The 20,467-nt window shown below is 35.2% G+C and overlaps 1 protein-coding gene across 10 annotated transcripts in view; it reads right to left on the bottom strand.

Moving 5' to 3' along the window:
- The window catches only part of RYR3 (ryanodine receptor 3), a 290,814-nt gene that overhangs the window by 59,979 nt on the left and 210,368 nt on the right, over positions 1–20,467 (bottom strand). For 5 of the 10 annotated variants that reach the window (XM_087875404.1, XM_087875406.1, XM_087875413.1 and 2 more), the window contains exons 66-71: positions 18,003–18,323; positions 16,719–16,959; positions 12,852–12,939; positions 12,659–12,751; positions 2,834–2,854; positions 591–605 (exon numbers count right to left, since the gene is read on the bottom strand). In XM_087875404.1, coding sequence (XP_087731530.1) covers positions 591–605; positions 2,834–2,854; positions 12,659–12,751; positions 12,852–12,939; positions 16,719–16,959; positions 18,003–18,323 — 779 coding nt within the window. The remainder of the gene's footprint in view (positions 1–590; positions 606–2,833; positions 2,855–12,658; positions 12,752–12,851; positions 12,940–16,718; positions 16,960–18,002; positions 18,324–20,467) is intronic. The other 5 variants (XM_087875417.1, XM_087875424.1, XM_087875434.1 and 2 more) reach the window with 1 other exon arrangement.

The raw sequence follows: 20,467 nt of genomic DNA, 5'->3' as shown, positions 1-20,467 counted from the left end.
ATTGTCTTACAACCAGTGAATTGCATATTTTTGCATGATGCTGTCTGTTGAACCTATATTTCAAGAAAGTGATTTTAAATAGCCTTGGTACATAGCTATACAAATGGTTTAATATACCCCAAAAAGTTATATTTCAGTATGTCTTGAGTAAGAAAAGCTAAGGTCGATATGAAGGTCACTTTTTTTAAAAAAAACAACACTCTAATTATAATAATAGATAGTAGCTTTAGTGACCACCATGTTACTTTAGTATTATTTTGTTTTCAGTAGTAAAATTTCCTGTTCATCCATTGCTCTGTTGAGGAATTAAGATACTTAAGTAAAATCAATTACATAACATGAAGAAGGTGACAGAGGCAGAAGAGATATATTATTGGACTATTTTCCTACTTCCGAAGTCAGTACCTAGCTTTTATACCAGAGAATAAAAATAGACAAAATCTGCCCAAGTTTCCAATAGGGTTTATATTAGAAAGGACATGCATCTTCCCTTTGTGACGCCACTGTATGATCAATGGAAAGAATGTTGAGACCTTGGTCATTTCTAAAACTAAAACATATATACATATTATATACACTTAGACCTGTACCTTTACTTGCATGGCCTGTATGAAAGAAAGAAAACAACAACAAAGAAAGTAAATAAGGATGATGAAAAGGTGAACATTTTGCCATTTACTCAGAAAGAAGATTTTATATGTCAGCAAAGCAACTAACAGTGCAGTCAACTTCTTAGAAATAAGCCCAGAAAAATTAATAGTTTTGTTCGAGAGTAAAGCCAGTTAAAAGTAAATATAATTCATGGAACCTATACCCAAATGCAGTCATATATATGCACTGTAAAATATGGCACACATATAAACCACCAAGTATCCTATGGGATCATAATCAGGTATAATTATAAAAAATAATAAGTAAATAAATAAAGAATAATTCATTCATGAAACCAAAACACAGTTACATATTCTCTTAAACAATGTTATAAGAAAGTATACAAGTAAATAAATGTCTTTCTGTTGATCTTACTAAAGGGTAATTCTCATAATAAAGAATATATTGGAGATTATTAATCCTTCCAACCATCAATATCTTTATTTTTTATTTATTTTATTTATTTAGTTTGTCAAAACATTTATAAGATAACAGATATAAGTATAAACATGATTATGAATACCAGAAATAGATATGAATAAATGGGGACAGTAGGACAGGGACGGTAGGCACGTTGGTGCACTTATACATGCCCCCTACAGACTTCTTAGGAATGTGGTGAGGTCAACAGTAGACAGTCTAAGGTTAAAGTTATGGGGGTTTGGGGATGTAATCACAGATTCGGGTAGTGCATTCTAGGCATTGACCATCTCTTGCTGAAGTCGTATTGTGCTACCCACAATCATGGAAGTTCACTAGCATACTTTGGGCCAATGACTCTTTCTCAGTCCAATCTATCTCACAGGACTGTTGTGAGGAAAATTGGAAGGAATAACCCCGCCTTATGTTCCTGGAGGAAAGATGGTATACAACTCCAGGTAAAAGATACCCATTTTAAATAATGAAACCATATCTTTAAAAAGCAAAAGAGAAATAATCTTATCTACAATATAAATTTCATAAATATTTTAACACGCAATCGCTTTATATTTAGATTTCATCGCTGAAGGAACAATGTTTTACATTGAACCAAGCCATTATCCATGGAATCTAGGCAGCAATGTCAGGGACTGAATTAAACCAAAATTATGTGACAAGAATAGCTGAAAGTACCCATTTCATAATTTAAATAAAATAAGTAAAATTTCAACTTCCCACCCATTATCAATTCTGTAAGTGAAAAAAGAAAACACTGTTTGTATATAATTTTGCTTTTGTTCAGGGATGACTGCTTGAGGATGAACAGATCTTGCAATTGAAGCCCTGCCTCCTTGTGTGACATATAGGCAAATACAAAGGGGTAGGGCTTTGATCATGAAATTGTGTGTGCTATCTGGCCTCCCCCCCTGCCCCCCCACAACATATTTCCTTGTTTCTGTTAGCAGAGGAGCCAAGCTTAATGCCACATTTTCCTTAAGAGTGATTTCTCCTCCAGTTACCATTTGTGTCGGATTTCACCCAGCATTGCCAAGAAAACATTTTCACAGACAAAACAGTTATTCAGTTGTGTGCTATTGCAGTCTTCCATATGTACTGTTTACACAAGCATCTGAAGCATTGGCAAGTTTTGTCGTTTTAAGAAAATTTTAGTTTTAAGTCCTCAATTTTTAGATATAGCTAATTTCTAGATAGGGATCGTGGGCTTTTAAAAATAAAAACCTGACAAACTAAACTATGTGAAGAAAAAAACCCCAAGGTTTGATATTTTCTGCATGATGATTCAAATGTGATGTACATTCACTCTGATTTTGCATATTTTTTAGCATTAATGAAATGTTCTGTGTCAGTCATTTCCATATAAATAAGACTTGATTCTGAACATTTCTAATTTCTTCTTTCAGTGTAAGATTTCACCCTGAGTTCCTTTGATTAAGTCAGGAGCATATGAATCATTTTAAATACCTATAAGGCAAATACTATTTTAATTTTAAAAATCTGACCTGAATGTAATACAATTATAAACAGATGCTGCATTATGTTTAGAAAGGGATGTGACATAAACTATAATTTTAAAAATAGCTGCCTGTGTCCTTTATGAAAACACCCACACAAAGTTAAAAAAAATAACAGATTAAAAGAGTGAATGTTGTGTTTCATTAATCAATTTAACAACAACAAAAAATCAGTTATTTTAGTACCACCAAGTAACTGTCTTTGTCAAACTAAATGTTCTCTAACTTACCGTTCCCCTCGGAGCAATCTGCTGCCATATTATCAGAAAAGAAAAGTTAAAAGATCTTGCTCAGTTGTAAGTAAATTTAGTTTAACAAAGATCAATAAACTATGTTATTATTTTTTTTAAAAAGCATTCTGATCTATCGGTATGGATTCTAATATAACAAGTGACAACAGTTACTAGACTTACCTTTTGTGTATAATAATAAAGTATATTATACCATGCCACATGCTGCATCTATTATACACACACACACAAAAACCCCACACCCACAGGTATCCACACCCACACACACAAAGGCACACACACACACACACACACACACACATTATATATATATAATTTTATATATATTTTTATTTGCCTAATTAATAAACAACTAGGGTTTCCCAGGCATGTTTTACAAAGCATGTTAACCTTAAGCAAAGCACATCTGCCTGGAGCATTAAAGCAGCAGGGTTTTTCAGAAAACTCAACAAAGCTGCTTCAAAGCTCCTGATAGTCTGGATGTGCAAGTAAACAATTACTTCTTTCTGGGATTGCCAACAGAGTAAAGCAGATGTTCCCTTCTCACACAGGCAGACACTCAGGTTCTGTTTTCCAAGCAGTCGCTGCAGCTTTGCAGAAATCATGACAGCTTGGATGCTTTGAAATGTGATGCCTTGCTCAGGTTAACAAACTTTAGGAAGCTGCTTTTTCAAATGCTTTGTATACTTCTCCTCCTTAGCTTGTAGATAATGGGTAATTTTGGTGATACAGGAAATATTTCCTGTGGTTGGTACCTGTGGTACCTTTTCTGGGTCAGAAAAGTCACTTTTAAAATTAAGTTCTAGGTCCATTTTTCAAAAATATCCTTCAATATGTCCAATGTTATAATATTTTGCTCTGTTCTGTATTAGTAAAATTTAAATGTTCTACTCCTTTAATTATAATCTTCAGTTCCTTTTAGTTGTTTCTAATGCCCAACCTTGAAAGTTGGGCCTTGAAATCACAAATAATTATTTGTGTATTTCATCCTGACTAGCACTGATGATGTTACCTAGTTTGACTAATGAAATGACTGCATGAAAACAACCAAGCTCAGAGAGCACCAAAGACCCTTCATTTCAACCTGACCTATAAATATTCTCCTTATTAGTTTTGTCCTATTATTTTTTAAGAAAATTCAAAGCAAAAGTATTTTCTCACAGGAAAGATTCTTACAATTAACTCCAAAAGCTTATTTCAAATCCATCTGAACCCTTAGTTTGTTTATAATTTTCTAAAATCAAATTTCTATTGCTGTTTTGGTTTTTGCTGTTTATTTATTTGATTTCTACAGCCACCCATTTCAACAATTGTCTCTGGGCAACATGCATCATAAAATATAAAAACAATTTGAAACAATTAAGAAAGTACAAAATAAATGTATAAGGTACCAAGTAAAATTATTACTATCAATCCTAATGCTGCCAGGAAATAGGGCCTAGGTCTCGGCACACTATTTTTTTTATTTATTCCAAAAGATTTTTTAGAAAGTTTTTAAACTTGTATTTAAAACTTATTTCACTAAGGATTGAATTAAGCTCCCCCAGTGTCAAATCATGAAAACTGTAACAATAGGAAACTGAAAAGAGGATTTTAAAAAGAAGTATTTTAAAATATTAATTCACAAGCATTTAAAGATGCACATAATTATCTTTAACATGTTTTATACTCTGTAGTTGCTTTAAAAGCTGTGAATAATAATTTTCAGTGAGTTAATATTTTATGATCTGAAGCCTAATTTACTTGTCAGTTCCATCATAGTTTTTAAATTTATATATTTGTGATCAACAAATCCAATATACAGTATTTCAATATGTCTCTCATATGTGGAAGGTATACATTTCATCTGGGGATAGTTCAATAATAATTTGTGGTCATTTGTAATAATTGCAAAGCGCTTTGTAATATATGGTAAGTGGGTAAAGGATCTAAAGTTTGTTACACAAAGTGTAATACTTTATTACTATCATTGATTAGGTCTAAAAACACAAAGAAAAAAAAAGAAAACAAACTGTGAAATAGCAAATAAAGGATTGTTTTAGCAGTCCTTTGGGCTTAAGGTGATTAGAAGTAACCATGTAATGTTTTTTGTTATTTACACACTTATTATGATTTTGTTGTTGCATTGTTTTATTTACTGAAATATTTTACCTTGGTTCAAGTATACCTGTATCTGCATTTCCTGCGTCAGATGAGGAAAGCACATCTTTCTCCTTCTGTCCTGGCCACTTTTTACAAAGGCACAATTGAGAGTGTTCTAACAAACTGCATCACTGTCTGGTTTGGTGGCAACAGTGCCTCAGATAGAAAGTCCATACAGAGAGTGGTAAGAACAGCCAAGAAGATTATAGGAAGCTGGCCTCCTGTTATTCAGGATACTGCTTAAGTGCTATGTGCTTCAGGATATTGCTTAAGCGCTATCAGATTCTGTACCATAAGTTCATGTTTTGCATAAGGTAGCAATAGCACTTATATACCACTTCACAATGCTTTACCACCCTCTCTAAGTAGTTTATGGAATCAGCATATTGCCCCCAAAAGTCTGCATCCTCATTTTACCGACTTGGACAGATGGAAGCTGAGTCAACTTTGAGTCGTTGAGACTAGAACTGATGAACTGCTGGAAATTGGCAGTCACCAGAATTAGCCTGCAATACTGCATTCTAACCACTGCACCACCATGACAATCAGGCAGAACATGCTTCTACCACAGAATAAAAGCTTTATCAATTATATGAAAATATATATATATGCAAAATACAATATACTGGGTGCTAAAGATATTAAAAACGATGATTTCCTATCTGGATAATTCCTTTTCTATCATATTTTATTTCCTATATTTAAACTTCAATCTTTACTTTGAAATTACTTTTGTACTTAGCATCTTTTTCTTTCCAAAGTTCACCTATAATCATTCTCACATCTCTTGGATCACATTAGCTTATCTTGTTTAATGTGTTCTTGCCTCTAATTGCTTTGCAATTAAACTCTTAGACTTTTATTACTTTTCTAGTTTCTCCTTTTCCTTTCTTCCAGCTCTTTCCCCCTCACTTTTGTTTGTTTCTTCCAGCTTCTTCCTTCAAGTGCATAAAGACAACTGCATAAAGACAATTTCTGGCATGAAAACAAGTTATTTATTGCAATCATACATCTTTGAGGGAAATAACACAAATGCATATTGTAGATTAAATTTCTGCTTTAAATATACAGAAAGAACATAATGGCAAGAGTTTACTTTGCCAAAAGGGTCCAAAGAGACAAATCACAGGATCAGGAAAGATCCAAGAATACTTAGTGTCCAGTTCATAGTTCAGCCTGGTAATTGCAAAGTGAACAGAGAATTTCAGGAAGGAGGGTGGAATGTTTTTATTTATTACATTTTTATGCCACCCATCTCTGTATCGACTCTGGGCAGCTTACAAATCATAAAAGAGGTAGAAAAATAATTGAAATATTAAAACATTAAAATTACATGTTACTTGCTAAAAATTGCTTGTTGGACAGATATCCCCTTTTTATAGACCTGACTGCTATCTTGATTACCTTGCTGAGTCATGTTTCTTCATTCAAGTAGACAGGCTCTGTTTTGTGGCTCTACTGTTCGTAATTTATGATATATTTTAGGGCTGGAGATCTTGCCTCATTTAGACTGTGAGCCAACTGAGCTAGTGATTTTCCAAGTATCTTTCCCCTTGTTGCTGATTCTTGTGGTTCAGTGAAGCTGGTTAGGTTCTTCACTTTCTAAATCTGTAGAATGATCCCAACCAGGTTGGTTACTCATAAAATTACCTGTCTGTTTTATGTTGCTGCAACAACCATTCTTGCCTTTCTGCCCTCTGTGGGAATTCTCCTTTAGATAAATGCAGGATCTTTTTGCCATCTCTCTTCTTTTTGTTACAGCCCCTCGTGGATTTCAAGGGGCTGCTTTCCACTCCTTCTTTCTGTGGCTACAGTAGCTATTATTTTGCATAACTGACTTAGCATAAGACAGAATTGAGGAAGCCAGACTGCTCCTCTGCTCCAATCTTCTTTTTTAGGTCATTTTTGCCTGACTCTTTTGAGGTTTCCAGTCTGCTGGATGGCTGATTACAGCTTCTCCACTCTCATTTCATCTCCATGCATCCACCCCTCCAACAGCAATCTCCTTTTACTCAGTTCATCATTTCCTTTCCTTTCTCCTGGTGTGGAAAGAGGAACTGTTGAATGGATAGATGAGGACCTGTTCTAGTTCTTTTTCTTCCCTTTTGAGCTCTTTCCCCAGTGGTGGGACAGCACAGTTGCCTATTCAATCACTGATGAGGTAGGGGAGAACACGGAATGAGCATTTTGATATATAACCACGGATAAGTCCATTAAAGGTAGGTAGGCAGACAGATGGACTAACAACAGAACTCGGGAGGAAAAAAATGAAAAACTAAACTAAAAAATGGAAAACTCAAGAGAAAAAATTGAAAAGTAAAGCTTCTCTTGGCTGTATAAAATGCTGATTGAATCCAATAGGGATTACTGGAAAGGTTGAACCCAAGCAGAGTAGCAAAGCCACAGTCCTGCTGAGTTGAGAGCATCAGGGATGGCAGCAGTTGGGAAACTGGGGTGTGAAAATTGTTCTCCATTCCCTCCAGTCTCAGTTTTTCAATGAAAGCAAACAATCTTCCAGTCTGAAAGAGATAAATCTTTGACCTTTTCCCACCGGCGTATTCACTATTGAGAGAAAAAGGAAAGTAACACATGGGACAAAAAAAGCTGAAGAGCTTTTGCTGGCCTTTGGCAGACAAAACAGCATGAAAGAAAAAGAAAGCCAAAGATAAAAGGCAGACAGATTGGATTGGAAAGGAAGTTACTAGTAGAATAGAAAATATAGAGCTATAACACTAAAGAGATATACAGATGTAGTACTACAGCAATATAGAAATACCGTAGAAGATAGATATTGCAGATAACGAGAAACTAAATAATGAAAAAAATAGCCTTAGGATATTGGGGTAGAAATAAGTTAATAGAATAAACAGACATCATAATAGCAATATAGAAGTAGCATTAATCAAGTGGCACAGATCACAAAAATACATAGAAGTCTAGGAAAAAGTCCCACAATATAAAAGAGAATATATGTAGCTCAGGCATGAACTCTTGAGTTCCTGGTGCTCCTTGAGCTCTCTTGAGTGATATGTAAATATAGTTTATTTCAATGTGTCTATTGATGGCTGATTTGTCTGAAAATTCCAGAAATTTTTGAGACCTTTTGGATTTAGCTTGGTCTAGGATGCTTACAGTTTCCCACTTGAAGCTTTGGTTCAATCTATTTTTGTGTTGTGAGATTAAGGAGTATTCATTGTGCCCTCTGTCTGTTAGTTGGTGTTCATAGATGTGCTCCGCTAGTCTTCTCTATACACTACATAGTGGCTATTGCATTTCTTACATTTTTTGTTATAGTTGACTCCTATTTTTTCTTCTTGGGCTACTGATCATTTGGTTTATTTTAGATGTTTTAGAGGGCTTTAATTAGTTTGTGTGCTACAGTGATGCCAGGTGGTTGTAGTAATCTGTTGGTTGCTGATATATGGTGTTCTGGGTTGTTTCATTTTACACAGATTCTCTTGTGGGAGGTTTGGTTGTTACTTTGGTAATGGAACAGTAGGTTAGTGTGGGTTGTTTTTCAATACACTTGTGTTTCTAATTTGCCATTGTTTTCTCTGCTGATAAGGATATCAAAAAAGGGTAGTGTGTTGATATTTTCTTCTTCCATTGTAAATTTATTCCTTTGAAGATACTGTTGATTGTTTCATATGCCTTCTCTTGCTACTCCTTTTTATTATGATGAAGGTGTCATCTACATACCAGATTCATACTTTTGGTTCTATGTCTGGGAATGCTATAGTTTCTAGATGCTGCATAATGGTCTCTACCAGGGGTGAAATGCTCCTGGTTCAGACCGGATCGCCTGATCCAGTAGCGATGGAGGTGGGTGGTTCGGAGAACCGGTAGTAAAAATCTCTGCCCCCCCCCCAATGTCCAGCTGAGCCACACAATCATCAGAGGCTTTTATTTTACTTTTAAAAGCATTTTTTCTACAACCTCTTTGGCCTAAAAAATGCTTTTAAAAGTAAAAAAAAAAAGCCTCTGATGATCACGCAGCTCAGCTGGGATCATCAAAGGCTTTTTAAAGAAAAAAACCCTTTTTTTCTTTTAAATGCCTCTGACAATCCCAGCTGAGTTGCCTGATCGGCAGAGACTTTTTTTCTTTTAAATGCCTCTAACGATCAGGCAACTCAGCTTGAGTTTTTTTTCTTTTAAATGCCTCTGAGGTTTTTTTCTTTTAAATGCCTCTGATGATCCAAGCTGAGTTGCTTGATTGGCAGAGGCAGTTAAAAGAAAAAAAGTCTCTGCCGATCAGGCAACTCAGCTTGGATTGTCAGATGCATTTAAAAGAAAAAAAACCCCTTTTTCTTTTAAATGCCTCTGACGATCCAAGCTGAGTTGCCTGATCGTCAGAGGCATTTAAAAGAAAAAAAGTCTCTGCCGATCAGGCAACTCAGCTGGGATCGTCAGAGCCTTTTGAAAGCATTTTTTTACAACCTCTTCGCCGAAGAGGTTGTAGAAAAAATGATTTTAAAAGTAAAAAAAAATAATAATTGGCCATGCCCACCCAGTCACATTACCCCCCCACCCCGCCACCAAGCCATGCCCACAGAACCGATAGTAACAAATTTTAGATTTCACCAATGGTCTCTGCCATGGACAGAGTGATTATCCCAGGATGTTCCTCTTATTTGTTGGTAGATTTGCCCGTAAAACTGAAAGTATGTAGTGAGGCAAAGGTTGATGAAGTCCATGATTCTTAGTATTTTGACCTTAAGAGTTTTTGACTAGGTTACATGTATTGTGTAGTACTGCTGCCATGGATTATTTTGTTAGTTCTGGAAAGACGGACATATAGAGTGCTGTGACAGATGAAACCACAATGTCATCTTCTTCTGTTACTAGATTTTTATATTTTCTGGAGGCACTTTGATTTTCTAGAGAGCTGACAGAATATTCTGTCACTTATGTGGGACGTACAAGGTTTTATATAAGTTCTTTGGCTATGAGGGTCTCCAGAAACAATGCAATTTGATGATAAGGTATGTCAGGGGTGGATATTTTTGAGTGTACATGGAAGTGTGGCAGGATAGGTTCGCTGATTTTCATCCACCACTGTTCTTTTTTTGTGATTTGTGGGCAAGGAAATGATCTAACCAAGAAAAGTCAAATCTTTTTTCTTCATTTTTTCCCCCATCCAACTCACCATCATCTCACAACCAATACTCTCTTTTCTAAATAACAGCTCTTTTCCACTGCTATTTCTTAACTGCCTCTATTTAATATTTGTCAAATATTATATCTACAAGATTAAATAATTCTGCTAGGGTTTCTAATAGGAGCTAATGGCCTTTGTGTACATTGCTTTTTCATAAGTTCAGGATAGCAAATTTAGTAATATACCTCAAAAATCAAATCAATTAATTCTTAGACTATTAAAACAGTTAAATAGAAGATCAGATTACAAAGGCTTTGATTATTCTATGCCTTGTACCCAAAAAAGGAAAACTACATTACTGACAACAACTAATTGCAGTTTCTTAGATCTGGTCATTCCAGATATTTTCAAAAAACTTAGCCATATACAGAGGAAAATAAACATTTTATATATTTTGTGTCAACTTGTGAAACTTTCCTGATCTGTTCCTGAGTTGCCATAGGCAGGGGGATGGGAATCACGCCTCACAGCTGCACCAAGGAAATCACACCTCAGTCAAAACAAGACACAGCTTAGCTGGCCGAAGTCAAGGCCATCTCCACGGAAACCCGCAATGGCTGGAGGGAGTGACTTCTACAACACATGAAATTGCTTTGTTGGGGAATGTGATTGGTGACACACTCTGGGGCGAGGGGGAAACAGGGTCAGATGCAAGGCGTGAATTGGGTGAAGCCAGAGCTGGCTTCACCTAGGTAGTGCCAACATGGCACTCCTAATAAACAACTGGATTTTTCTTGCTAAACGGCTTGAGACTCTTAATTTTATTAGGGCATTGGTCAGAACCCTGACATCAAACCAGCTCCCCCAGAGCTCGGAATTCCTGAGCACTGGACTCTCCACTTGCTCTCCGATACCTAGGGTGCATGGAGAGAAACTCAGGATACCATGGCAGAGGGCAGAAACTCTGAAGAAAGCCTGCTTCAGGCAGCCCAGAAGGAGGCAGACTCTACTCCCATCCAGGGAACTCCAGGAACTCAGAACCCAAGTGCAGCTGTCTCTGACCATGGAAAGCAAGATGCCTGGGGTGCCCACTTCAGCGACTGAAGCAGAAAGAGATGAGTATTGGTGGGAAAAAATCTCCAAAGCAGCTGAGGTTGAATTCCCCCACCCTAACTCCCATTATGGCAACCCATAAGCAAACTAGGAAGACTGGAATGGATGAAGGATTGGGACAAGGCCAAACCCCCAAAATCTCTATTTGGAACCTTAGGTGAATCCTTGGAGACATTGAGGGAGGATTTTAACTGAGCCACCTTCATGACGAGGAGCAGTCGTGCTGCCAAAAAGAAAGAGGGAGGAGAAGCCAAGTCCAACCCGATAAGCTCCAATTAGCCAGCCCTAACTTTAAGCTGGAGCTAACCACGGAGCAATTCCAGGGCACCCACGTGCACCTAACCACCCTGAAATGGGGAAGCAGATGAGAATGCAGCTCCCCTCTCTACCCGCCAGAAGGAGACTGAGCCCGAGGCTACTGCCAGTGGCTTTCCCACACTACAAGCTAACCGCCCAAGGGGGCCAATCCCCGCTCCATAGGCTAGAGCCAATGGAGACTGCCAAGCGCACCAAGTGCAGGCAAATAAGGCCCAACAAGATGAGGGAGGGGCAGTGTTGAACGAGCCACCCGGATTTGGGGGGAGTTCAATGGGGACCCAGATCAGCTAGCCCTATTCCTTGACTCTGTGGGAGTCAATTTAGATCATTATGGACACCTTTACCCATTGCATAGAGCCATGGTGAATGCCATAGCCAGAGAAACCTAAGATGGTTTACCAGCCATAATGCCTGGTAAACGGTCTTAGGCATTAAAGTCAAATCATTTCTGTTCCCTTTCAAACATATCATAATACTTTTTTCTCATTTCAGATCATCAGCCTTCTACCAAGAATTTACAGATTATTCATTTAATCCTTTTCTTGCCCCAAATCCATGGATTATCTCAGAAAGAATGGGTTTTATTTTTCCTAAATGGTAATTCTCAAATTTAATAAACAAAAAGTTTTTAATGTTTTCTTTTTTGTTTATAAAAATATACTAGTTTCAAAAATATCTAAGAATTACTCTTGTCTATAGTATGTGCATCTCACTTCAATTTTTTAGATAAAGTGGATCTGTTCTGGTAATTCTGCTATTCCCTAGAGCTACTGAAATGCAAGCTTTCTTTCACACACACACACACACACACACACACACATGCATACACAGATTAAACAGAAGTGCTAGGTTCATTTTGTCTCAGTATAGCAAAAAAAAAACAAAAAAAACCCGAAAATCAAACCCCTTTAATACAAATTTCTACTGGTATATTTCTATAGTTTGTTTCTATCAAGAAACTATATTTTAAAATTTAAAAATTGATTATATTGCCTTTTTACATAATGTAATTGAATGATTATAATTGATTTCCAGTTTAAACTAACTACTACTCAAATTCAGCAAAAAATAGATTATGTTTAACACAATTGTTACAACAAAGTACGTATGAATACTAAATACTTTTCACTTACTTTTGATATCTTGCTCTTATTATCACCTGTCAAAAATGCCAAATTGTTAATTTCATTCTGAATCACAAAATTTTGTTCTTCTCTCTTAAAATTCTGTTAAAAAAATGATAAATACAGTCTTTGAGCACTTATTTTACATACATATCGACATGTATACAGTATTATAAAACTAGCAGGTGAAATGCTATCTTACATGTGATTTACACCACAGGATGAAAACTTCTGCCACCATGCGGAAAAGTTCATCAGAATCAGCATCTGGTTTTTTAAGCCAGTTTGATCTTAAAAGAGAAGCAACATAAGATTATTAGACTGAAGTCTATGTGATTTTTTAATTTTCATTTTAGCACTTTGTTTCTGGTACCGTGTATCAAATTATCAGCATGTATAGGAAACTTATTCACTATGCTATTCCTTTTAGAGGCAGGATGTATTAATAGTGCAATTCAATCCACGTCTCCACAAAAGTAAATCCCTTTGAGTTTAAGAACGGAACTTAGTTCTAAGTAAGTGTAGAAGGATATCTGTCAATCATGGCACCAAAATCAATCAATATTCCTTTTTTAGCAACTTAAAACCTTAATACATTTCCACGGATTAGAATCCATAGTCTTTTTCTTTTTTTATTCCTTTCAGGAATTATATATCCTCTCTAACACTGCAATATTAGAAAAAGCTTATGTTTAAATATAAGAATATTCATGTTACCAAAGAAATAGTCGAAACTGCCTTGGGCCACATGGATTAGAAAAACATGATTTTTATCAATATTGTTAAATAATTTCAGTCACTTTTACAATAATAAATCCCTAAATGGTAAATGTTGCAACAAACTGCTTTGGGAAGCTGAAACACAGAGTATTAAAAGCTTTTTATACATCTTCGGTAAAATCTCAAGTATCCTTACTATTTTGCTGGCTTGACATCCATTTGAGTTGATATGAAGGCAGTCATTCAAATGTTTCTTTTTCTGACTATCCTAAATTTAGTGAAGCTTGAGGACAATAATGCTCCCTTTGTCCTATTCATTATTGATTTTTCTCAAGAAAGCACTCTATTCTTTGTTGTGTCAGGTGTCAACACTATCAAACTTTCCACTCATCAGGATTAGTTAACACTCGTTGTTGATCCATGAAGTGACCCTGACTCATTTCTTGTGAATGACCTTGACTTTTTTCCCTTGATGATTGATTCAAGATAAGGAGAATCTATTATTTACACATCATATGAAATGTTTGATAAACTGTATATTTTAAAGGGATGTTTTCCAGAATATACCTTAATTCCTCGAAGGTTAATAATGAACAGAAAAACAATTCAAGAAATATATTGCCAACAGCAACAAATCATCAAGGGGATGAGAGTGGGGTAGGGATTTATGGATTTTATTTTGTGAATTTTTTAATGCTAAAAGACAGTCAGGGTCACAGTGCTTGAGTTGGGCAAGCATATAAATGTGTAAATAAACAATAACAATTAAGCACTAAGGGAAACTGAGGAATTCTATAAATACATCTGAAGCAAATAACACAGCCAGGTAAGTGGCCCAACCATTAGATGATAAAGGAGTGAAATGATGCTCCTGGAAATATGTATATTAGAGACAAACTGAATGAATTCTATACATCTATCTTTACCTTTACTGAGATGGATGTCTATTTATTGATTCATAAATAAATAAAGATGTGTGATAGCTATTGATTGTTAAAATACATAATTGGATGGCGAACATAGGTATCAAGGATGTCTTGAGACTTATTGCAGGTTGGCCAGAATATGCGTAGCAAGGGAATAATGGCAGGTCAGCAGTATATCTCTATTATATGCATGAGAGTGCCCCAATAGCACTCTGGATGGCCCCTGACCTTCGCTCGTTCCGCCACGATTTGAAGACCTGGTTGTTCCGCAGCCTGGACTGATGGGGGGTTTCTTAATGAATTTTAAATTGTTTTAAATTGGAATTTTAATTTTATGTTGTCTTTTAATGAGGAACTGTGCATCTTTACCGTTGTGAGCCGCCCTGAGTCCTTGGAGATAGGGCAGCATATAAATTGCATTATAAATAAATAAATAAATAAATAAATAAATAAATAAATAAATAAATAAATAAATAAATAAATAGCTAGCATCCATTTGGCCACTGGGAGAATTTCCTTGTTGACTAATCTAGACTCTGATTGTACAGTATTACTTTCAGAGTGGACTTCAACTATCCTTGCTGTTTACCATCCACCATGACTTTGGTTTGTATGTATTTTTTTTGTATCCTTCATTGAACAAGACACAGTGTTTGCAACATTCAGGTTTTGTAATATTGTTGTGTATTTTATGTGGGGCTTTCACTGAAGAAAGTATGATACATAATACCTAGATTATTAACAAGAACAAGATCTTGAGATCATATGTTAATATGAATGGTCAGGAAGATAAATCTATCTCAGCATCTACATTTCTCCTACTATTGCAGCACCATTGAGAGTGTCTTGACATACGACATTCTTGCATGGTATGGGAGCAGCTCTGTAGCAGACAAAAAAGCTCTACAGAGAATCATTAAAACTGTCCAGAATATCATCGGATTCCAGCTACCAGCCCTGGACGACATCTTCGAATCTCGCTGTTTGAGAAAGTTGCATAACATTCTCAGAAACTCTTCCTATCCTGCTTACAACCTTTTTGGACTGTTGCCTTCTGGCAGAAGATACAGAACAATTAAAACTTGGACCACACGTTTTCTGAATAGTTTTTATCCCAGAGATATAATTGCACTCAACAATGAACTAAAGGGCCACCATCAGTAAACTGTTGAACAGTATTACTTGGTCTGTTGTGTGGATGTTTGGGTGGTTTAGGGATGGAGAATTGCGGTGGGTGGGAATGTGTTTGGGGATTGTTATGTGTGTTGGACCTGGTCTTTGGTGTTAAGTGAATAGTTGTATGGGTATATTGTGTATACACGTACAATGACAATAAAGTTATCTATCTATCTATCTATCTATCTATCTATCTATCTATCTATCTATCTATCTATCTATCTATCCTGAAAAATCTCATTGACTCTCATACTTTTCTGAGGTAGATTCAAAATTTTGCTTTTCAGCCCAGCATTACTTGAACCAAAAGCCAATATGGACCTTTTGCATCCTCCCTATTTATTTTCACTTGTAGATTTCTAGAGTGCTATTGTTGGCAATCAAGGGAGATAGCATTTTCATTAATGATTTTTATTTGGAACCTTCTCTTGAGGGTGTTCTGGCATCCACTGGCTCCTCCAGAAGTTATCCCAGCTCTCCTCTCCCAACTTTAAAAATTCAAAAATTACTTAAAATCTAGCTAGGTGTCATGCGGGAACCAAGATTTCCTGCATGATACCTAGCTTTAGATTTTAATTTTGTGCTTTGATCACAAAAAGTATGTGATGGTATTTAAAAGCTACAAAAGTCAGCTTTTAAATGTCAGTACTGACATTTATAGATAGAGCTAATTTATTATTTGGTCAAACAAAAGGTAGTTATTTTATTATTTATTTATTTATTTATTTATTTTTATAAACCTTTATTAACATTTAAAATCCAAAAATACAAGTTAAAATACATCTATAACAAAAATACATCCGTAATAATTATACAATTCAACATCATTCTGACAGTACGTAATTCTTAACTTTGTTCATCTATTCCCGTATATTCCTACTTAATCGACATATTTAAACACATTTTGTATCTTATTTTATTCTATACATTCCTTATTTTTAATTTCTATCCATTGATATCAATTTTCCCAAGTTAAGTAGTATTCTGAGTCTTCCTTATTATTTAGTTCTAAAGTAAGTTTGTCCATTTCTGCACATTTGAAAATTTTCTGGATTATTGCAGTCTGTTGGTATAGTGGACATTCTCCAGGCTTGCGCGAAAAGGTAGTTATTCTAGGTGTTTTTGTTTTTTAATCTATTTGTACTGATGCTTATTCATTTTGTTAATCATTTTGGGAACATTTATGTTATGCTGAAATTACAAATTATAAATTCTGCAAATAAATGTGAAATTTTAAATTCTCCTACCTGTTGTTGTCTACATAGCGGATCAACATAGGATAAAAGGCATAAAGATCTCGACAAAGAACTGCAAATTCATCTAGAATGAGAAGTTCTGCTTCTTGCGTATCAGTTTTATTGTCTGCTTTCAATTGTTCTTCTTCAATCACTATTTTAATTGCTTTCTTCTTTAGCTTTTCCAGAGTCGGAATAAAATGACTTTTCAACAGATCTGGTCTGGCTTTACTTATGATTGGCTGAGCATACACTATATACAAAATATATATATATATATATAAATAATTTTTAACAGAAAATATTACATTGAAAAGTTTTATATATACAAATTTATTCAAGTACTGGTTTATTGCTGCAATGAACTTCAAGTCTAAGACTCAACTCAGTTATAACAATAGCACACTTGTTCTGTACATGATCTGTAATTTCACGCCAATTTGCCATTATCCCCAAACTAAAAAATGTGTTTTATGCTATTTGTGGTTTGATCAACAGTCAGTCTGTGACTGCAGATTTTGGTTTGTTAACTAAAAATGAACTTTCTGTTTGGATATAATGGGAATCTGCTGTTTAATTAAAATGATAGAAAAATCAAGTTGCTTCTTAAATATAAAATACAGAACAAAGTAGCCCAAAATTTACCATGGATTATTTTTTAACACATGGTTGGATGTGACATCTACACTAAGCTGAAATTTCAACAAAAAAGAACATTTTTTTAGAACATAATGTACCACATCTGAGAACCATATATAATATCCATTCCAAAATAATACATTTAAATGAAATGGAAGCCAAGCATGCCACAAAGTTTTAAAAAGCACTTTAAAATTGCGAATTAAATATATTTTTCTATAGACGTTATGAGACTACATAAATGAGATACTCAGTACCTATTCAGTGGTGCAGGTCTAGTGGATTTAGCTACACTTTTCATGTACATATTTCCTTACAGAATACATAATAATGGATGAACATGGTTCTACTTATTTCTAGTATTGCTTTCAATTGCCTTGATTAATGCTTAAAATCTAACTACACTTCCTGGAAAGAGAAGAGGTGATGTATTTCTGCTTTTGTTAAATAGGAAACTCATATGTTTTTATTGCCTTCACTTAAAAGTTTCCACTAGAAAGGAAGCCTATATTTAATACTGATATTTAATCAAATGCTGAACTCATAGTATATTACTTGTTAAATGTAAACCAGGCATTGTGGAAACATCTTCATCAAAATTTAGGAAAATTATTAGAATAACCGGCAAATGTAGAAAGAGTTCTATATAGTAAGTACCTGCAATTCTTTTCATCCAAGTTGCTTCATCAATTCCCAAGTTATTGTTGATGATTTTCAAAATGTTCCCCAGTATTATACTAAGATGCTCAGAGGTTACCATTGTGCAGCAAGATCCGTCACTCTCTGAATTATTTTCAGGTCCTTTTTCCCACCAGTATGACAGATAGTTGCATAGCATGGGCAAGATCACTTCAATTACGTGCGGCATTTCAGTATACCTGGCTCCAGATTCAGCCAAACTATTTATTTCTTTCATTAATCCATCCAAATGAGGGATTTCTGGACACATTTCTTCTACTGTCTCAGGCATGCCTAAAACTTTATATTATATAAGAATATGTTTAAGTAGACTAGCATACTTATTTTTTTTGAAAAAGCTAAAGCACATTTTAATTAGTATCATTTTTATCCATATTTTTATCCCCTGCTTTCTTAGTTGGAAAGAGACTCTGGGCTGCCTGACCATAGCAGCAAACATGATTCAACAGTTCTAACTTCTGTCTAACAGCATTAGATACTTTGCTTGCATGCTACACATGGAGTTTTTCAGTCCTTTCATGTCAGCAGCCTTGTTCTCATCAGGAATTAAGGAAGAAAGTTCCTGCTTACAAAATAACACTTCAGTATACAAAAAGGAACTGATTGTTGCATCCTAACCCCCACAAAAAATCCCCACATACAGCGGCATATTATGATATATGGTATTTTTGTTTCTGCTAGAAATATACTGAGAAATCAGCACAATGCTGCGAAGTACAACAATTTAATAGGTGTTATGTTGTTAAGACGAAAATAAGACCAGTCAGACAAACGTTCTCAGAAAAGTAATCTAAATATACCACTGCTTATAAAAGTGAATTAAACTAATAGAGAGGATTATCTCTTGAAAAGTCTAAAGAGGTGTCCTCTATTGTTTCGATAATCCTCTCTCCAATGTTGAATTTTCAGTAAATGTACTGTAAATTGTGGGGTTATGACTAGCTAACTATCACCTGTTCTCAAGAGTTATTATTATTATTTAGCATATGGCATTTTCAAGAGTTGTTTTTAATTAAGAGCCCTGATGGCGCAATGGTTAGAATGCAGTATTGTACGGGTAACTCTGCTCATAGTCTGGAGTTCAATCCTGACGGACTCAAAGTTGACTCACCCTTCCATCCATAAAATGAGGAGCCAGATTGTTGGGGGAAGTATGCTGACCTTGTAAACTGCTCAGAGAGTGCTGTAAAGCACTATCGAGTGGTATATAAGTCTAAGTGCTAGTGCAATTAAAAAGGGTGGCAATTACTTTAAATATTCAAAGTTTGATATATCCTGCTTATTATTAAAATCAAGGATAATCTGGGCAATTTGCTTAGAAAATTAAACTTGATATTTAAAAAAAACACTGAGATAAATGTTCGGTTCCTGAAGCCATAAGAATCATTTATTTCACAGTTGTGACTATCATGAGCAATCCAAAGGGAAGAAAATTAAGATGTGTGAACCATCGCAAATGAATCTTATAGAGTCAGTATCTTTAATATATAGCAGTTTTCATATTTGTCTTCACCTAGCCTTTTTTTTAGGGAGGGGTACTTTTGAATCTATGAAAATTCAAAATTAAGGCTGAATACATATGCCACTCCCTATGAGTTGAAACACTGAACTCCAAGTAGCAAGGTCCCCATTAAGGACATTTTATCCATGGACTGACTCTATGCTACCGTTAGATGCATAGAATAAAACTCAATGGCTTACTCTTCCAATATCTGTTGATGAATTCACAGGGTCTTCGTGTCTTCTATATATTTTGTTTGCTTTTAATGCTTACATCTGTCTCTCTCCTCAGTCCTACCTCCTGACTTAAACATTGTTCCTGGTTTGCTGCTTGATTCTGGTTTTGATTTGCCTCGTAGCTTTACATTTCAGATTTGGATGTATTTCAAAATGCTGCCTTGATTCAACCCCGACTCTTATTAAATGAAATCCAGTAACAGTAGAAGTCTGGGTCTACTTCTCAGTGGGATATTTAATCCTTCAAGAGAAAAAATACGATTTCTTCTCTTGAAATTACACCTGAAGACGATATTTTGCTTATAGAAAGAAATGTGCTGATACTTGAATGTCCATTCCCAAGAGGCAAATAGCAACTTCAGGAAGGTGATGCTAATCAAAAATGTGATAGAAGTAGAAAATGTTATAGCCCCTTACCTCAGGGTTATATTTGTGAACTTTATTCACCCCCACCTCTGAAACATCAAAGGAGATCAGGATCACAGATTTCTACTCTGGCTTTAAATTACTTATGAAGTCTGATTACATAAATATGGAATTAATATAACTACACCACGAAACGAAAACACTTAAATGAGGTACCTATTAAAAACACGGAAAACTGCCTATCATTAATTTGTGCCTATGACATTTAAATAGATTATAAGAATGGGAATTCAGTTAAATATAATTCATATTATTCATTC

This window comes from Pantherophis guttatus, chromosome 1 (assembly GCF_059756535.1).
Source record: "Pantherophis guttatus breed Tessera chromosome 1, ASM5975653v1, whole genome shotgun sequence".
Taxonomy (NCBI): domain Eukaryota; kingdom Metazoa; phylum Chordata; class Lepidosauria; order Squamata; family Colubridae; genus Pantherophis; species Pantherophis guttatus.
The sequence above is the reverse complement of the archived record's forward strand: the minus strand, read 5'-3'. Positions and strand labels throughout refer to the sequence as shown.